Source organism: Apis mellifera, linkage group LG8 (genome assembly GCF_003254395.2).
Source record: "Apis mellifera strain DH4 linkage group LG8, Amel_HAv3.1, whole genome shotgun sequence".
Classification (NCBI taxonomy): Eukaryota; Metazoa; Arthropoda; class Insecta; order Hymenoptera; family Apidae; genus Apis; species Apis mellifera.
The window spans coordinates 3887650-3908961 of NC_037645.1; the positions used below are offsets into that span (position 1 = coordinate 3887650).

Sequence of the window (21312 nt, forward strand, 5' to 3'; positions counted from 1 at the left end):
ATAATAACGAATTATGTGTTATACACATATTTATTTATAATTATTATTAACAAATAGTTAGATAGTTGGACTTCAACATTATATTTTCTAATAATATAATATATATATGAATATATATCATGAATCATAAATGTGTTCTTTGAAAGCGCATGCCCCTATCGTGATATTTCGAGCTCTTTTCAATGTATTTCCTCCATGTTTTTTCCTTAACCTTACTACATGAAAATCAACATTATCTAGTTATTTAAATACTGCGTAATGAAGATAAATATGTTTGGTACAGATATGATATATTATAATAATATATTTTACAATTCGCGATTTATAATTTTTTTTCAATATATAGGATTTTGTTGAAATATAATCAAAATTTTTTTTTTGTTTCATATGCAAACTTTGATACAATTATAGATAAAATATTGATCGATTAAAATATTACAATAAACAATTTAATAAGTTATATTTATATTATGAGAATTTATAATATTTATAATAAATTGAATTCTAAATCTGTAAGAAATATTTATTAAAATATTTCATAAAAAAATAAAATATATTTTATAAAAATATAAAATAATCATAAGTATAATATTTTTAATAATATATTTATCAGATGTTTTCATGTTATAATCATCTATATCTATTGAAATTGTTAATTCGATTTTTGTGGAATTAAGAAATAAGATTAACACTATAATATTACGCAACGAGCTAGGCACTCTATCTACTTAATCCGTCACTGGGCGGATCTCGGTGTTTTCCAAATCAGCTGTTAGTCGCCGGTGAAGGGTGACTCGTGAGTCGCATAGTGGGGACCCGTCAGTCGGCTTCGAGTCTTGGGCCGGTGCGCATCGCGTTTTATAGGCAGCGCACCACGTATTTTATGTACGCGTAAACTACGTAAGTAGTCTCGTGTTCGCATATCGCCTTTCTTGTTTCGTTGCGTGCATAAATATTGTTTTCATAGTACATTCGTGGTCATCTGTGATGTATCAGTCAAGTGAAAGTGGAACGAGAGCCATTGTGTAAAACAACTTTTTAAACCATTCGTATTCCACGTTATTCGCTCGTGTTGAGTGCGTAGTGAAAAACACCAAGTAACATCGAGTTGTGATACAGATCCGGTAAAAATCTGCTAAATATAATATTCTTTTTTGTCGTCATCGTATAATCAAATCATTAGTTGAATACCAATCGCTCCGTGAAACCATATGCTCTTGATATTACGTACGGTACACTAGTGGAAACTTCCATGTATCGATGAAGGGGAACATTGTGGCGTACAGTGGAAGCGCAGCAAGTATTTAAAAATAAATACCAACGCAAAGTTGTGTCCTGCTTAACGGTGAGGCGGTGCTTGACGGCACAGTGTATCGAAAACATTAGATCATCGGAACACGTGGCAGCGGTCACGGTTAATCCATCCTGTTTTTCACGACTCTTCTTCCTAAATCAACATAACACCCATTGAGGGAGAAGCAGATCGCACAGATATTCACGAAGGTGGCCAAGGCCGAAGCTTGCTCTCCGTACAAGGTACGCGACTTAAAGTGTGTCAGTAGGATAACGACGGCCGATCCGTTTCGTTCGGCCCGACACTTTTGCCTGACTCGACTCTTAGGAATTGGAACACGACTGCATAACTAGAGAAAGGGATTGCGCCATGGTCGGTTGAAGCTTTATTAGATATAATATTTTTACATTTCGCTAAAGAAAAAATGCCGTTTTTAGTTATTTCAATCGCGATTTTGTATACCTCCTCTTTTCTTTTCCTTATCATCCGTTCGTAAATCGCGTTGTCTTATTGCGTCATGCGGGATAAGGGAAAGAGAGGAGAAGCACGATGACGATGATGATGATGATGACGAGGATAGTAAAACAAAAAAAAGAAAAGAGTTTGTACGAAGTGAAATTAAATCAGCGTACACCGGTTTTCAGCAGATACAGTCGAATATATCCGAGTATGTAAGCAGGTTAGTTACCGATTGTTCAACCGTGGTATCCGGCTACACGGATAATACGGTTACGGTTAACCTAATACCCGCGCGATACACTATTTAACTGAGCAATGGCAGTTATATTAATACGTTGGTACAGGGTGTCTGGTTTGAACGAGGAACATGTGATACGTATATCGGGGTCACTGATTCGGATTAGCTATAAACTTTGAGTGTAATTAGCACGCGCTGTAGATAGTGGTTTATATTATTGACTGGTTTTTAATACTCTTCAAGCTATCAAATAGTTCTTAAGATTTGATAAATGTTTATAAAAATATTGTTTATATATAAACAATATATTTATAATTTTCTCTTATCGCTTTACTCATTATTCTTTTCATCATTCTTTATATTTTTATTATTTACTATAAAAATTATTCATATTTGTATAATATTCAAAATTACATAGTATGATTTATATATAATACAAGATTTGTATTTATATACATATTAAATATAATGTATTCTATCTATCCATGCTGAAACTTCAATTTAAATCGTTGGAATAAAGGATTATTTATTTTATAATTTTTGTAAAAAGACATGAGGACTTGTTTGATTTAAGGAAAAAAAAAGTTAGAAAAATTAAATTTTGTGTAATCAGCATACCAAGATAGAGCAAGAGCAATATAGATTTGAGGAAATTTTCATGAAATTATGTAAGATATCTTGTAAGATACTTATCGATGATAAATGAAATATCATTCCTAGTATAGAATGAGTTTTTTATTAATTATTATTTCATTTAGTTGAAAATTACAGTTCCTCGAATGATGAATTTATCGATATGTGAATATTTTGTAATATTAATCAAATAAATTATAAAATTTGCTTTTAAAAATAAAGTGAAATATTTTTAAAAGAAAGTTCTAAAATTGAAGTTTTCACATTTAGTAATTTAATTCTGGTATTATGCTTTTTCAAGTCGAAGAACTTTCTTGAATCCATTAGTTTAGTAATTCAATGAAAGAGTAATGAGTAAAAATTATTAAATTATTATTTTCTCGATAGTAAATATGATTTTATATTGTTCAATGTATTTAGAAAAAAGTTATATATTGATCATAGCAATGTAATAACTGGTAAAACGGTAATTTAAGTTAATTATATGAAATCATTAATATGAAAGAGATGCTGTTTTATAACACATGCTGTTATTTCTGTTTATTTTATCAAATCTAAACATGAAAGTTGTTATATTGCATAATGATAATACTGTGAAGTGATATGATTATTATCTATCATTGAAATAACAAATTAAAATATTATTTTAATATACTTATCATATTTCCTTTTCTTTTATCATTATTATTGTTGTCATCATTATTAACATTATAAGAGGAATGTTTGCAATAATAATTTTATCATTTAATATTTAAATCATATTAAATATGATGTTATTTGTTATAATGAATTAACGTTATACTGAAAATCTAAAAAATTTGCAAATGTTTCTCAATAAATATATTTTTAATTATATATATATTATTTAAAAATATGGTATCGTGACAAAGAACTATTTCCTTAAAATTGTTCAGTGTTAACTAAAACAAACAGAAATACTTAGGATAATAAATTCAAATTAGATACCATGTTTAGCAAGTAAAAAAAAAAAGAACAATTGTACGATTTTGAATACAATTTTCAAGTAAGTTGATATATTTTATCTTATATGGGGATTATCTATGGAAAGTTAGCATAAAAGAAAAAAATTTAGAAATTTATTAGTCATTTTAGAGAATTTAGAAATTTTATTACAGTAGCCAGAAATCATTGTTACCTTTCGAAAGTTACCTTTCGAGGTAAAGGCACTTAAAACTATTTTTACGGTCATAAACATAATCTTCATTCAATAGTGTGCTAATGTACCTCTTTTAAAAGTCGAAGGTTGACCTTTCAGTGTTAAACTTTAATTTAAAATTTTCATAACCAGGCAATCATATTTATTATTTTAGAAATATAAAAGAAAAGGAAAGCATAAATTAAAGTAGATTTTAACAATAATAATAATAATAATAATAATAATCTAATGGTAAAAAGTGAATATATTTATATATTATAATTGCAATATATTAATTATATAATATATTATGACACTCTGTAGTGAGCAAATGCATTTATTTTAATTTATATAAAGAAAAAAAAATAATAATAAATTATCAATTATTATTTTATCAATAATTAAATATTCCAAGATATTTTTTTTCTTATACTTATACTTTTGATTTCAAAATCTCGTTTCAATTTCACTCTGAGACTTTCAATTCTCAAATAGCATAAAATAAATTTTATGATTTACGCATTATTCTTGACTCGACTTTTACATAAGAGGAAAAGAGTAAAGAGAGATTATTAAATCATGTTCAAACATTTAAACATTTAAAAATCATTTCTCTTATCTCTGATTCACTACCGTATTTTCGAATTCTGTCGAAAAGAAAGGTAAATTATATTCTCAAGATATACTTTTTTCTTTTTTCGAAATTTCACTTTCGATCTTTCAATTCTCAATGTAGCGCAAAACGTGTCACTCGATCAACATTTCCATCGATTAATCCTACGATTAGGGTAATAGGAGTCATATTACGCTCGTGCACGCGGATGTCGATTGTTCGATCGCCAAAGTATTCGCTCGTTTCTACGCTGTATTAGAGAATCTCGAAGAAAACGCTTATCGACGTCTTATCTGACGTTGAACAGACGATACGTGAAGAAACATGATGGGGGTTTTACGAGTCTTGATGTCGAGCGAACTTTGCTCCCGGAAAACAAAAACCATAAGAATGCTCGAGGGGACCAATCGAGCCGTTCTTCGATTTATCCCCACTCCGGTGATGTATGAAATATTCTGAATCATTTTATTTTATTTTTTTTTTTTTATTTTTTTGCCGTTTTCCTTTTTTATTAATTTCTTATGACGTATATTGTAAATTATTGTAGACATTGCTGAATTAATAATAATTATTTTAAATATGTATTGCAGCATGTCTTTAAACAATATTTCTTCTTCTTTTTTTCTTTTTTTTTTTTTAAACGATAAGTAATTTTTTAAACGATATATTAATTAGATTAAATTAAAGTAGATATTGGCTGAATAATATTACTTCGAATACATTACAGTATGTTGTTAGGTTTAAATAATGATATTTCTTTATTTTGTAATAGTTATATAGGATATAAGATAAATTCTATTGTATTTATATCTTTGATACAAAGGATAGAACTAGAATTGATATTTGAAGTACTAATAGATAGTTTTATGAAATGTTTTTATATTAAATTTAATAAAGGAAAATATGAGAAATTAGAAAGTTCATCGTGGGTTATCGATGGGTCACTTGATAGGGAATATGTTATTAATAGGTATTAAATAGAGAAAAATTAGCTAAAAAGGAAAATATTGAAGATAAATTGTTGACATTGCAAATTTAAAAGTAAAATTAAAAAAAGTAAGAAATTTATAAAATTAAATTAAATTAAATTATTAAAATAATAAATTTTCCTTTTATAAACAGTAAATAATTTGTTTTTTTTTTTTTTTTTTAAAGAATTTTAAAGAAAAAATAATCGAGATTAAGCTTATCATTTTATAATTATAAAAACAGGTTAACATGTGTAAGATTTGCATGTCTATATTAACGTACTAATGTCTTAGTTCATTTGTATCGATGTTAATTACTTTGTTTTCATAGTTAAGTAAGAAAATCTCATCCTTCAATACGAAGTAGTAATTAAATTAAAATAAATTCATCTTTGTATGCAAATAAAAAAAAAAATAATATAAATGTATAGCTAGAATTAAAAAAAAAAAAGAAAAAAAAAAACAAAAATCATTTTTATCTTCAACAATAGTACATTAAAATTTTTTTACGTTTTTGTATTATTTAAATTTATATTAATTATTCTTCACACAATGATATGATTACAACCTTCAATTTAATATTATCGATAATACTTTGAAATTTAAAAATATTTGTATTCGAGTATTCATCGAAATGTATTTTTTTTTTTTCTTTCAAATAAAATTAATCAATCAAACATCCAAGGATATATTTCTAAAAAATCTCGAAAACACGTCTCTTTTTTTATTGAACGCAAAATCGCATATGTATATTCATTACGAGGTTTTTGAAACAAATTGTATATCTTCCAACAAAGGTAGTTCTAAGAACTTTAAGAATAGTAAATAATGTTATGAACTATGAAATGTATGTATAAGTGTGTATATAATTATTTAAATAACTGGAGAGATATCTGCGTAAATAAAAATTACATTGAGCATTGATGTTTTATGACAAATGAGAAATTCGAAGCACAGGTAGTCAACAGCCTCGACACTTAATAGCCGATCGTCTTTCGGTCATTTTCGGTTAATTTTGCCGATGTTGGTCGAAAATAACCGAAAGACGCGGTCGGCTTCTGCCTCGTGATTATTGACTGTCTCATACGTTCGAGTTCGCTTCAGTTCATTTGGTTGGCTATCCAAGTATGCAGGATAATTAACCAAGGGGTGGGGAGGGGGGGAATTTTCTAAATACTTTGAATCCCTTGTTTACCGTTACTTCTACCGTCCCAAATAAATATATTATTATAATTTAACTTAATACTCTGTACAAGAATCTTGAAGTTGGAACAAACAGATTGAACATTTATTTTACGTTTAGATAGTTCCGGAAACCGGTGGTAGGATTAACGACGTGTAGTTAGCGAGGTAAAAATTTCCGCCGATGAATGAAGCTCTATTGTAGAAGATTCGAAGGTTCTATCTTTTATCTTCATACCCGTTTCCTCGTAAACATCATATATATATTCCTTTAAACAGCAATACGATTTTTAGAGTTTAACTATTTACAACCGGACATTTCAAACGTTACGACCCAATAAATTCGCTCGACGTTTGGAGAAAGTATTCGCGGTAGATTTGGAAAAAGGAAAAAAAAAAAAAGAAAAACATCTGGAATCGTGGCGGGGTATATAACGCGAAAAATTCAAAATAATTTTATCTCCGATAAAGTTTATTGTTCGCCGACCTGGTGCAATCTAACTAACGCTCCTATCCCCGATAATCGCTACATAAACTCGCTCACTAATACAATTGATCCGAAGATGGATTATTTCATTGGAATTCGATTGTTCTTCTCTTCTTCTATGAGACGAAAAAAAAAAGGAAAAGAAAAACGTTTCCATCAGATTTTAAAAATATATTGGAAATTATTATGGGAAAATTCTTACAACACGTACATAACGAAACAATCCATTTTCGGTTTCCCAAAATCGGTAATCCCAATCCTGAAAATTCGAACTGGACGTTTAGCTTTAATCGGTTGTTCTTTGAATCGCAGGTATACGCACGATCGTAGAATCATAAAAATCATCGATAAACCGAGCGCTTCGAAAACACACGTTGTATATATTCAGCTTCGCTCGAGGCGGAGCGACAGAGCCTCGTTGCACGCTCGTTCCAACAACCGACCGTGTTCCGTGTTTTTAAAAAAAGCGCGGGAAAAAAGCATCGGCGAAATTATCATCTGTCACCGAAGCTCTCGAGGTGTTTCGAGGAATCGGCTCGATCCAGCTTGCAAGAAAGTCGACGTTCCGACGACAGTTGGCGGTGGGAACTGATTGGTGAAGAAAAGAAAGGAGGGAGGGGAAAAAGGAAAGAAAGAAAGAAAGAAAGAAAGAAATCTGGGAGGAGAAGAGGAGGAGATCCTCGTTGAAGCGGATCATGCGGATGATCGTCCGGTTGACGATCGTCTCCTGATCGTTCATTCTCGTGTCTTGTTCATTCAAACAGTTGTGGCCGCGTTATGCAGTGATATATCCTCCCTTGAGAAAGCTCCCGCGATTGTGAAAGAGGAAGAATCATGTCGAAGAGTGGTGACTCGTCGGCAGGTACCACGAAGAACCCCGAGCACGAGAGCGGTTACTTCGAGGATGGAAGCGACGTGGAGACGATCGTTGAGGAGCCAATTGTCATTGAAGAAAGGAACTACGGATCGACTTGTTACACATTATCCAAGGACATTGACGATTTCGACATGAGGGATTTTAACGAGCCAGCTCCCGATTACGACGAGGACAGAGGTACGACTCGAGAATATTTTCCTCGAAAATATATAAACGGTTGTTGTTCGTGATTGGTGATATTAACTCGATAAAGGATGGATGTGTTTACATAAGAGTTTCGTTGGAAGTTTCACGAAGAATTTGAACTTGAGCTAATATAATTCTAAGACACATTTTTCTATCTTTTGATAGAATATTTGATGAGTAGAAAATTTGAAAATTAATTTATTAATTTATTAAGGAGTATTAATTTTTTTTCTTTTTCGAGATATAATATTTTTTTTTTTTTTTTATTATTTAACCATATAGATTCATCCTTTTTTCGAGTTATATAACATTATAGTGATTCGGTTAGTGATACTTTGTGTCAATGAGATGACGCGTGTAATGGTTTGTTGGGTGAATACCATTCACTGAATGGAACAGAGTAGCTAGAAGATTAACTTGTTTGGTTATATGGGTTTGGAAACGAAGGGGTTTGTGTTGACAGCCGATTTTGCCCCTTTGTATGATTTTGTTAAATAAATAATTTTGGTACATTGGGCGTGTGTGTTGGGTGTATGTTGAGTGCATGACGAATAAACGAAAGCATGATTTAAGTATGATAAACGTATTCGTTAGAATATATCAAGTACATTGAACGCTCTAATGGCGCGAACCGAGCCTGGTTAAATAGATTGAATAACAAACTACGTCAATTACTTTGAATATTTTTTCAAATTAATCAATATCAGATACGGATCGATCGATTACAAATATCAACTTCAATATTTTATCGGCCGGGAAATTTTTCTCTTCATTTAATTTCTTAAATTTCCATCTTTTCTTTTCGATCGAATTTTTTATCGAAATTGAATTAATATTCAATTCTTCTACCGTCTCAAACGCACGATCACGGAAGGAATAACACCTCTCAAGAACTTCTCGTCTATTCTTGTGCGGGAAACGGTAGCAAAACAATCATTCGTCTGTGCTATTCTTGTCATCACGAGCCCTATTAACAAACGATCTCCAAAATTATCCACGAACAAAATTATCCCCCAAAATTGTCCGATGAATCGTGCATGTAACTTGACTTGTAATTCGAAATGCACGGAAACAATTTCATTGAAAAGCTTGTTTGCAACCAAGCCTTCCCTTATTTTGGTAACGCGCGACGATTCTAGGGAATAAATCTAGGGAGTGACGTCTGGAATGGGACACAATTAGTTACTAGATCGATATGGTTGGTGAAATTGATATATAAAATTCGATCAAATACAACCGTTTTTTCTTTTCTTTAATATTATTACATTCATATTTCACGATTAAATCTTTTAAATTCATTTTCTTTTTTTTTTTCAATTATCTATATTAGAAATTTTTTAATTCATATGAAAAGTATTATTACATTTTTATTTTAGATTAGGTTAGATCTGTGGATTTATTTTGCACACATCATATAAATTTTATAAATACTTTTTTTTTTTTATATAAACATAAATATATTATACAGAAATTTTAACGTCAAGATTCATGTTTCTATAAGTCAATATTTCTGGTTATAAAAATTTACTAATCTTGTCTTTATATATATTTTTTTGCTAACTTCACAGTATCTTGTTGGACATTGGTTCGTTCCAAAGATTGCTTCGCATTTTCGTAGACATTGTAGTATCTCGTGAGTCACGCCATAAGAGTGTGTAACGTCACGTTTAACCCTCTTTCAGGGTATCGGGACCCAGAAAGTAAAACGTTCACGTGTGGGCTCGTAAACTTTTATGGCTTTAAGATGTTTCTCAAACTTAAAGAGGATTATCAATAATATTCGATGATTTGGAAATTATTTTCCTGTGATGTGAAATGAAATTTTTTTATCAGAGAATATTTGTCTCGATCATTGTTTCGTTCGTGGTTCCATTCAAAATGGAATGGTTGTAAAAATTTTCTATTTCTTGATTAAAAAGCAATTTTCAAGTATTTTCGATTCAATTTCGTAAATTCGAAAGTCACACTGTGATAATTCCACCATTCCAATTGTTGATTATTTCGTGCAATTTATTATCCTTCTTTATCTTTTTTCTTCCATTTTCAATAGAGATGAAAGAAATTGCACGATTTGATCGCACGCCAAACGCTTCTATTATTGCAAACGTTCAAAGACATACTGCACGTGGCAACCTTGTTGCGCAATCCTCGTCCAAAGTGCCATCACAGTTTTGATATCGGTTGCAACAAAGTATTCTTCAAGTCGTAGATGTTTGACAGGGCAACAAGAATCATTGCTTCCGTTGTTATTATTTATTCCCGCTCTCCCCTTCGTCGAATTCTTTAAATTTCTTTCGACTGGTTGAAATTTCATTTTATTTATTTATTTATTTTTTCCAATTGAAATAACAATTTACAGAGAAGCAGAAAACGTTTCTCTTCTCTCCAGTTAAGGTGAAGAGAAGCTTGATACACAAGCTTTTATTTTCCTTCTTCTTTAGCCTTTTCTTCCTCGCCATTTCACCGGTATTTTATCAGATACCAGTTTGTGTACAAAATTAGTAATTCCTTTTTTTTTTTTTCCTTTTTGTTATTATAACGTTTATATTTCAATCGTTGTTTTCCATTTCTTGTTTGAATATAACAACATTGAATCATTATATTTATATAAAAAAATGAATTTTTACGTTAATTATCTATCCAAGTGATTATATTTGATAATCAGATAAAATAAATATAATAATAGAATATTGTAGAGTAATGAATTATAATTACCTATATAATTATCTCTTCCTATTGTAAAAAGTAAAAAGTTATATCGACGAGACGTTTCGAAAAAAAGTCGATTTCGAAAGAAATCTTTTGCTACAATGTTTCAAACGTCTCTTTCTCCGTCCGAAAAATTCTTCGTCGCGATAGATACACCTCGGATTACCCCGAAAAAAGATATTCCCACCCATAACCGGATCTAAAAAAAAAATGCACACTGTATAAGTATATGTTTCTCGAAGCGAATTCAATACTTCTAACGAGTATTTCACGAGAGGCTCAACATACGTTTAACGTACGAAAATTTCGAAGTGTCGAGTATCCAAGTTGGAAAAAATAATACCACATTGTTATCTATCTTATCTGAACGACAAGCGTGTACATTTTTTATCATTTTTTGCTTTTTTCGAATTTGATTTATAATTCGGGATAGATTTGGGTTTCTTCAATATCCAAGTAGATTAATTTAAATAAAAATAATAATTCTCATCCCTCTTGCAAAGTATGGAATAGAGTCCCTTAAACAATCACGAGAATTTTTAAATATATATACACCAATAATTTTACTTTTTAAAAAATTCGCAGTTAAATTTACCAAAGAATTGATTTCAATTTTATTAAACAGACCCTCAATGTCCATCCATCATTCATCATCTTTTTCATTTCACCAAAACTTTATATACAATCGATATAATAATTATAATCCTATCTTAATTATAGTATATTATGATACACTATAAATTATATTATAATATAATTATAAAAAATAATTAACAAGCAATGAATTTCTATCGTAATAAGTTTGGGCCGATAAAGAGGGACAGATGGATCCTCTCTCTCTTTCTCTCTTCCTTTCTCCCCCCTCTCGAACGAAATCCGAGGACTGACAACTCTCTCAACCGCACGATGCGGTTTTTAGACACCTATCCGCGTGCATCATTCATTTTTCCTCTTTCCTTCCTACATTTCCTTTTCTTTTTGCGTTCGCTTTCACCCCCCCTTCTCTTTCCCTCCCTTCCTTCCTCCCCGCGGTTTGCACGCGTTTGCACTACGTGGACATCGATCCTTGCTAACGCGTGACCGTACACACCACGCCACTTTCTCATCCGCATTCCTCGCCGAATGGTCGATCTTTCGCGAAAGAGGCGGGAAGGAAGGAGACGGTGCATATAATTGGGTCCAGTTGGGCCCGGCCGGGGCCTGCTCTGCATCGAAGGACAGTTCCCTCCCTCCTTCTCCTCCCTCCCGTGCCTCGAGGAGAAGGAAATTCGAGCTTCGTAATAATGCAACTGTTACGAGAGACCCGTTATCAAAAGGAGTCTTTTGAACCAGTCCCTTTTCGAGGAGGATTTCTCCCGTTTACGAAGTTATTATGATGCTCAATGCAGGGAATAGAACAATTGTTGTAGATGATAGATGATGGAGCGTGGTAATACGTTCCTTTGAATACGTTCCTTTTGTTTTTCCCTATTTTTCTTTATTGTTTTTCTTTTTTTTCTCTATTTTTGAAAAAAGAAAAAAGGAAGAAGAGAAATCCCGAGATTTGCTTAAGTTTTGTGTTCAGTTTTATTCCGTTTTTAAATTTTGTTGACGGAAAAAGGGATTAAAGGGATTTGAATATATATATCCCGGATATATACCCGTGTATCCAATCTTGTTACCTGGGGAATTATCTTTTAAGTAATTTTGTACAATCGGTTTGTACAAAAGTTGAGGATTTCAGAGCAGTTGGACGGAGTGTATTTAAAGGAGAAAGTTGGAGGGACAATTAAGTTTGAAAAATTGAAGGAGCTTAAGGATTTTTAGAAAGCAAATATCGTGGAGATTTTATACCTGTTCAGAAATTATCTTTTCATAATATTTTGAAGTTCCTTTTCTGCCTCGATTATTTTATTTGGAATATTAAATATAATAATAATTATTTTAGAATTTAATATATACGCTTTATTAACCCGATTTAATAAGAGAAACTTTTAAATACGTGTTATAATTTAAAGCACAAAATTATTATTTATTTATCTCTCCCCCTCCTTTAAAGCTTAAGCTTTCGAAGAAACGAATGATTTTCGTTGTACGCGCGATCCACGTCGTGGATTTTTTTTTTTTTTTTTAGGGCGAGTAAAGTGAAACTTGGCTACACAATCTGCAAGCGTTGTTCGCGATCTTTTAAGGCTTCTGGCGTAACATGGAGGAGGGTGGCACGTTACAGTGAGGTTAGGTCATCGTAGGTAATTCGTTTTAAATCCGGATGGAAAATCGAACTTTTGACATTCCATCCCTCAATTTACACGAACAATTTTTCAATTTCTTTTAAATTATCCCCCTCCCGAAATATTGAATGGAATCGTGTATCGTTTCAAAAATTGTTCAAAGCTCGTTTCCAAGATTGGACTTCGTACCACGTGATTACGAATTCGAAAAGTCGGAGAATGACTCGGAGTTCGCTCGCCTCGAATATAACGTTCCTCTTCTCTCGTGCAATCTTCTTTATTACGCTTTTTGTTATGAATTATAAAGTTGCATCGCTGGAAATAATTAGGGGTTCTCGAGATCCGGTTTTTTTTTTTTTTTTTTAATCTTTCTCGTCCGTTTAATTTCGAGCAAGAGGGAAGAAATGTTTATTGTGAGTGTTAAGGATCGAAATTATTCCGTGTCGTTAGTGTCGAATTTTTTTTTTTACCTATTTAAATGTGACTGTTGATGAGAAATTTTTGAATTTTTACCTATTTAGAATTATTGTTCTGACAATTCTGTCCGTGGATATACGTATTCTTATGATCGAAGTAAATATTATCGAGGTAAATATTCTTTGAAATTTTCAGGATGACTTTTGTTTTTTCTTTTCCTTTTTTTCCCCTTCTTTTCGAATAGAATGTTTATTTTTCTTTTCTCTCTTTTTATCTCTGTTTTCCTTTTTTTTCTTTTTCTTTTTTTTTTTTTTCAAGAAGATATGTAAACTATTTCGAGTTCATTGACTTTGATATAATAAGTTTCTAAGGTCGGTTATAGTCTTATACAAACGTTCAAAGTCTATCAAGTTTAATGTGTATACATTACTCGAAGTAATAACATTTTATACTGTGGTATAAAATAATTTTTTCTTTTTAATAATGTAAAAAAAAAAAAAAAGAAAAGAAAAAAGAAGAGAGAAGAAAAGAAAGAAAAAGAAAAGAGAGAATACAAATAAGAAAAATATTTTAATTGATTATTTATGCCGAGATTTAAATGTTATTTTAATATTATTGAAATTTTTCAACCAGAGTCGCATATTTTTTTTTAATTGTACAGTAATTAATTTTAACAACTCTGCTCGACGTTCGATAAAGTGAACTTCGTACAATTACAAAACGTAGTTTATTAACGGCACAAATAAATTCTAGAAATAAAGAAATAACGTTTATAACCTCGAATTATTTTCTTTCTCTCTCTCTTCTTCGATTATTATTTTCTTGAATTTTACGATCATTAAAATCCCATTAAGAATTAAATCGATAATCATTCGTCCGCCTTGATATCATCGTATCGTACATGATATCATTTTAGATCCGATGATTTCTCCAATCTTCTTTTTTTTTTCTCGAATGAAATCAATGAAAAATCGTCCTTGTTACCTTCTAAATTTTTTTAAATTCAATATCTCTTAGTTTATGGAAAGTTTAAAAAGAAGTGGTTTCTGAAATGCTTGCAAAAACTTGCACTTGTAGGAAAAAGAAAAAAAAAAATATTGCATTCTTTTTAAAGCCGTCCTTGGACATCTATGACCTTGTGCCACGTAGATTACAGGTATAACACCGATATATTGTACAGTTATCATGGAAAAAAAAAAAAAAGAAATAACGAACAGTAGTTATAACCGATCGAACGAATTTCTGTAATACGAATTCATGTATTATAATTTTTTACATCGTGAGGAAAGGAGTATGGGCAAAAGAGTTTTTCTTTTTTTCTTCTTCTTCTCGAAATAACACACCTCCTCAAGTATCTTATTTGATACTTCATCGAATTTGAATATAACCTTCCGTTCTACCGTTTTTATTTGCATATCTTCCGTTTAATGTTTTTATGTTTTTGTTTTTAAATCGTCCATTAGGAAGAGGTAATTTCGACAGTTTCAACTTTTTTTTGTTTTCTTGTTTTTATTCAAACCACAACTTAACTTTTATTTATTCTTATCTAAATTTGAATATCGATATTGTTTAATATGTGGAATCTTTAAACAGATAGAAACGAACAGATTTTGCGACTTTTCGAATGATTTTTGTAATTTGTTATGGTTTTCCTTTTGCCATTATACACTCTTTAATCTGCAATTGCTATCGTTAGGTCATACATGATAAACCTTTTTTATTTCTCCACAGAAATAATCGTTCGCAATGATTTTATAACTTTCGATACCTCTCGGCTCATTATTGTTCGTTCAATGTGATCGGTACACGTAGGCTATTCGAGGGTTATCGTTACTACCTCAAGGCTTCCAGGTATTCTAAGCTATGCCCGAATCAGGAATTATTATCCATTTATTAATCAAAGCTTGAAACTGGAGGCGAACAACAATCGTAACCAACGCTGCAACACATTCGATCCGTACAGTAGCGTACTTGAATCTTTCAAATTCTTTCTATCATCATTTAATTGCCCGCCAATACGAACCTCAAAGCGACTGAAATTATAGTTTCTAGAAAGCATCCAAAGTATGAACATTTATTATCACAAGCAATATAATAATATTTTATAATTATTATACCAACTCTGTTACACGATTCGAGAACCTAACCTATAAATTTCTCGAATCTCTTCTCGAAAAAAATTGCCAATAATCGAGAGGCTCGATTTATTAACATTTCTATTTAATTACCCTCTCAAATTATAGAGAATAACAATCGAGATATTTAAAAGGCAATATCCAAGGGGTTATTAACAACGAATAATATTGCATTCTTATAAAATTATAGAAAAGACGTTCGCGAAGATAGCAAGTGAAGATCCAAGAATCGCGCGATTCTCTTGAATCGAGGGTGATAAATAACTCTCTGCTTTGTTCGGCAAAACGTAGCCCGCCGTTGTGGATGCATTTCCACGGGTCTCTCTCTAATAAATTTATAGATATTTCCGGGGTAATGGTGGCCGACAATGCTGCCGTTTGCGGTGGAAATATATTGGACTGGTACGTACGGCTGGAAACGTATAACGTATCGAATGGTCAAGTCTGGACAACTGGAAAAGATGAAATAACGATCGCGAATCTGTCGATTTTGTATCCTCTCTTTTTATACATCTCTTTCTTTCTTCCATTTTCATTCACTATATTGCAAAATGTGATTTCTTATTATCTCGATCGAAAACTCGTTGTTATTCCCAGAGAGAGAGAGAGAAGATAACACGTAATCAGTCTTTTAGAATTTTATTTCAGAATTATTTATTTCGTGATCATTAACCGATACGAGATGTATCAGTAGTTGAGAACGAGTTCACTTAACATTTCGCAATTTTTGAAGAAGAAACTTTATATATTTTTAATTTATACTCGAATATTCGATTCCAAAAAAGAAGAGGAGAGGAAATCCTGATTAATCCCAATTATTGTTTGTTCACTGATCATTGCAAGAATGGGATAATAGAAAACTAGAAGGGTGAAGGATTCGAGGAGGAACTCGAAATGAGGATCATCACACCGACCTCTACTTGACCTTGATACTTGATACTCGAGACTCTTTTCTCCGGAGACTCTGTTCTCACATTTTGTCCTTCCCTCTCCCCATCCTATATAATATCCATAAAATTCTTTTTAATCTTCATAAAATATATAATGTCCGTAATCGACCGGTGACCAGAGATGACAGTTATACACACCTGTTAGTCGCGTATGTAATACGCGCGAGCATTATATCACAGAATTAGCTTGCACACCCAGTTGCTGCAATTATACTTGGTAAATTATTCCGTTGACCGTTTCGTTATTGGATGTACACATTGAAGAAAAAAAGAAAGAAAGAAAGAAAGAAAAAAAGGAACAAGAGAAGAAGAAGAAGAAGAAGAAGTGTACCCGTGAGTACACGTGCACGTAGAGGAACGATTGATCGTGGAACGTTGTGTAACATTGACTAATCTTCGACGAAAACTTTCTGCCTTTTCGATAACACTTCCATCTCCTCTTCCTCGCGCCGAGATTCCTTGTTTTCACACAAGTCTCGTTTTAAAAATTGCAAATATTATCGAAGAGCGCGATTATAGCCTCTGCCAGTGGAAGGAGATCGTTTCGTTTCTTTTTTTTTTTGGGCAGATATTTAACTCTCTCGTTGTTATTGAAATGTAAATTTCGATTTGGAAAAAGAGGATAATAAAAATGATAAAGATCCTGTTTTTATTAATTAATCTGTTCTTTTCGGTGATGGATCGTTCGAGATCGAGGAAAATGTTAAGTTTTCGATCTCGAGATACGGATTATCAAGGCTGTCTAGGTCTTAGGTATATTTAATGAAGATCCCCCGTTCCTTGGTGAACGAGATCTGTTAGAACGCTTCCCAGCGACCCAGTTTCTTCGGAGTATGTTTCATGATTTCTGGTGAAACAGTTCCTCTCCCCCTTTGAACTTTTTTTGCACCAGTTTGTATCACTGGGATGACTTGGTTGGAACCAACTGCCGTTTCGAATCGTTTTTTGAATTTTAATACGAATTTATTTCTAACGGAAAGTTTATTTTTGTTTGATGAAGAGAGATAGAGAGAGAGTTGTGGAAAATATGATTATTATAGTTGCGGAGAGAATTTTTTTTTTTGACAGTATATTTACGAGTAATGGATTTTCTCCACCACGGTCGTTCGAACGCCGTAAAAATTGATACGATGTTAGTGGTATCGAGTAAAGTGTTCCAACATTTCACCAGCATTGCAGATGGATCGAGTATGCTTGTAAGAATACACCGAGTGTAGTGTTCGGTATCAATGCTTCCGTTAAATCCACGATGAACTTTAGCTGCAGTGCTGGCGCAACGTTGGAATACTTCCAAAAGGGCAAGACGGAAGTCTCGGCCAATATTAATCAGTTGGAGCCTCTACGCCTAACCCATTAATGGGTTAAAGATCCTAGACTTTCGTTTTTCTCCCATTCCATCCTCCTTCCGAGATTTTCCATGATATGCAAATTATCCTGGAAGAAAAATTATTTGTCAATCAAAATTTGTGATGGAAATAATTGGAATATAATCTGGAAATGTGATAGTTGCTTCAAAAGTGAAGTTTCTTGATCGATCGAGTAATTTGGTCACATAAGTCATTGGTCTGCGTTTTTTTTTTTTTGAAGATAGAACTCATTTATTCGAAAGATTCGTTGGATCATCTGTTTTTTAATTACTATTTTTCAGCCAAAATTCTTGCGTATTTGAATTCAAGGAACGTGAACTTACTTGCAGTGAAATCTTGATCAATGCTTGATTCATCTTGTTTCGTGGAAACTTGATTTATAATTTTTGTCGAGGATGGTTCTTTTTTTTTCAGTTTCTTTAGTACAAGCTTGTAAATTTTCGAGAAAGAAAAAAAAGAAAGAATGTCTATATTTTAATTCACTTATATCTTTCTTAATTTTCAATAATGAATCTTTCATGAAATCTACGTTGCTGCTCTTTCTTGAAAATTTATTATTCTTTTCAACTTTTTAATTTACGACGTATCTTTTTCAATCTTGGAATCTTTTTCAGAAATAAGAGAAATTAGTTTGTGATCAATATCGAATGAACACCGAGTCTTAAGATTCTTTTAATTTCGAAACGTATATGAAAATACATAAAATATAATTGATTGATTTTTCTTTCTAGAATTACGATTCTATCGATATAAATTTCATTAGATAAAAAAAAAGTATAGAGAATTTAATTTAAAAAACTTTTTCTTGTTGCTCTTTGCTAAAAAAAATACACGAAAACAATTCGAAACGCATAAACTAAGACAGGGATTATACTTTTAGAAGAAATAAATTTTCAGACATAGAAAATTCAGTATTGGAGATCCTTGTAAATAAACAAAATTTTTGAAAAGTTATATAGTTTTTGAAAACAATCGAATCAAATTGAGAGAGAGAGAGAGAGAGATATTGGCGAGTTTAAAACAAGGATAAGGAAAATATTCCCCTTTCGATCGATTGTTCTACGATTCGATTCGTCAAGTACAAAACGGCAACAATAAATTCTTTAATGCAAACGATCTTACGTAATCTGGTTTTTGCGCAAGCGAATCTGCATGAACATGTTTACGCGGCAATAGTAAATGGCCATCGAAGACGATTATTACGATAAATGTTTGCTCGATCGTTCTCTTTTTTTTTTCTTTTTCTTTTTCTTTTTTTTTTTTCCCCCCTCCTCTTTCACCCGCTTTTTACGCGCGCGCAAAACTTGATTAAAACGCCGACCTATCGACGAGTTACTTTATTTTTCGTTTGTTTAGCAACTTTTATGGTTTAACGTGACGTTCTCTTCTCCAATCTTCTGATCCTCGTATCAATTTTTAACGAGTCGCTTGAAAAAAAAAAGAAGAAGAAGAAGAAGAAAGAAAGAAAGAAAGAAAAAGAAGAAATCGCTTTGGTTGTACTTTCGTGTTTTTGCAAGTAGTGAAAATATTTATACAGCTGCACAAATATTTAAGATCAGTAGATACTTTCGTCGCCATTTTGTGAGACGAAAGATGGGAAAAATTTGAAAAGAGAGGGAATAATATTTTTTGCGAATTCTATAAAATGTACATGCAATATTGCTACTTGTGTTTCGTCTGAAAAGATCGAATTCATTAATATAAATGAAAAAAAAGTTTCTTGATCTTAATCAATTATATATATATATGATACTTAACAATATCTGATATTCAATTATTATAATATATACGTAGAAATTTATATATATATATACTTGCATTAACCTTTTCAAAAAATGCAAAAATTTTAAAAAATTCGTGTCTGGCATTTTTAATTCATCGATCTTATCTCATCTTAATCTTTCTCTTTAAGAAAGAATATTCTTATTCTCATAAAACAAGCTTATCTGTTGTCTTTATTATTTTTATAAGCTGCGACAAAAATATCGTAATCACATGTATATCCATATATTTTTTCATCGACATATTATATAAATCATTTTCACAACTTAAACCTACACACAGTTATTGTATATACATTCCAAATAAATTTTCTAGATATAAAGGAAAAAAGAGAGAAAGAAAGAAGAAGAAAATGGTAAAAAGGTACCACCAAACCCTTCGAGCAGAGTCAGATATCGCATTACATCCGTTTCCCCATCCATTTTAACCTCCTCCTCGTAATTATACCTTAAGCGATTCCACAAAAAAAAAAAAAAAAAAAAAAAAAGAACTCTCGTCGAGGAGAGATCCGTGCAACGGTTGCGGAAAAAGATTCTCCGCAATCACGTTCCCTGAACGTGTGCATTTGAGAATATGTCTGCATATCCGCTAAATGCCTGCCCATCGAATCCACACAGCGTGGCGTCCGCGTATGCGTTGATATTGATTTGTTGCGAATTTATATTTAGACTCGGCGGCGAACTTGCCTTGGAACGAGTTATTTATCCTTCGGTGTGTTTTCCCCGTTCGAGAGCGTGCTCGCTTACGGGGAATTACATGTCGAAAAGCTTCTTTGTCGTATCGTGTACCAGTTGCGCGCGTCCGTGTAGCCCGTCGACGCCATCCTCCCCCCCCCTCTCTTTCTCCCTCTCCTCCCCACTGGCCCCCTGTAAAATATCGGACCGAGTTTTATACACCGAGTCTATTACGTTTTTCCCGCCTTCTCTTCCTTCCTTTCTTTTTTCTCTCTCTCTCTTTAGACGTACGTGGAAGGATTTTTCCGATGGAAGATGAGAACACATTGATCGGTATTTCGAATTTGTTACCATATATTAATCGTTTTCGACGAAGGGGATGCGAAAAAGTGTTTGTTTTAGTTTTAATCGTTGGGATATCGCTTACGAGGAATAGAAGCATCATTATCGACTGAGTTAAGTTAGTGGCACGAACATGATGGTAATAGAATTGGTGTCAGGAGGAGGGGAGAATAATAAAATCTTCTATAGGTTAATATTGTTTGTTTTTCGAAAATTTTTACTATAATTATTTGAAAATGTTCATCTTGAAAGATCTTTTTTTTTTTTTCGTATTATTATTAAAAGATACTTTAGAAAAAATGGATATTTCTTCTATTAAAGTTATCGTAAAGTTAAGTTAGTGGCATGAACGATGGTAATAAGAATTGATGTCAGAAGGAGGGGAGAATAATAAAATCTTCTATCGGTTAATATTGTTTGTTTTTCGAAAATTTTTACTATTTATAATTATTTGTTAAATGTTCATCTTGAAAGATATTTTAGGAAAATTGGATATTTCTTCTATTAAAGTTATCGGTGACATCAATGATGGAATTATGATTGAAAAGAGAGATATTAAATTTGTTGTTTTTAACAGATAATGGAGAGGTTTCGTCCTAGATTTATTTTTTATACATTTTATTATTATCGAGT

General features: G+C 31.9%; 1 protein-coding gene across 5 annotated transcripts in view; it reads left to right on the forward strand.

Annotated features, from left to right (window-relative positions):
- The window catches only part of LOC411630 (ribosomal protein S6 kinase alpha-5), a 42773-nt gene that overhangs the window by 2474 nt on the left and 18987 nt on the right, over positions 1 to 21312 (forward strand). The window contains exons 1-3 of one of the 5 annotated variants that reach the window (XM_016913506.2): positions 734 to 900; positions 968 to 1536; positions 7343 to 8084. The exons of 1 other annotated variant lie outside the window; for it this stretch is intronic. In XM_016913506.2, coding sequence (XP_016768995.1) covers positions 7865 to 8084 — 220 coding nt within the window. In that variant the 5' untranslated portion in view covers positions 734 to 900; positions 968 to 1536; positions 7343 to 7864. Of the gene's footprint in view, positions 1 to 733; positions 1537 to 7342; positions 8085 to 21312 lie in introns of those variants that run through there. 3 more of the 5 variants (XM_006559661.3, XM_006559660.3, XM_006559663.3) reach the window with 3 other exon arrangements.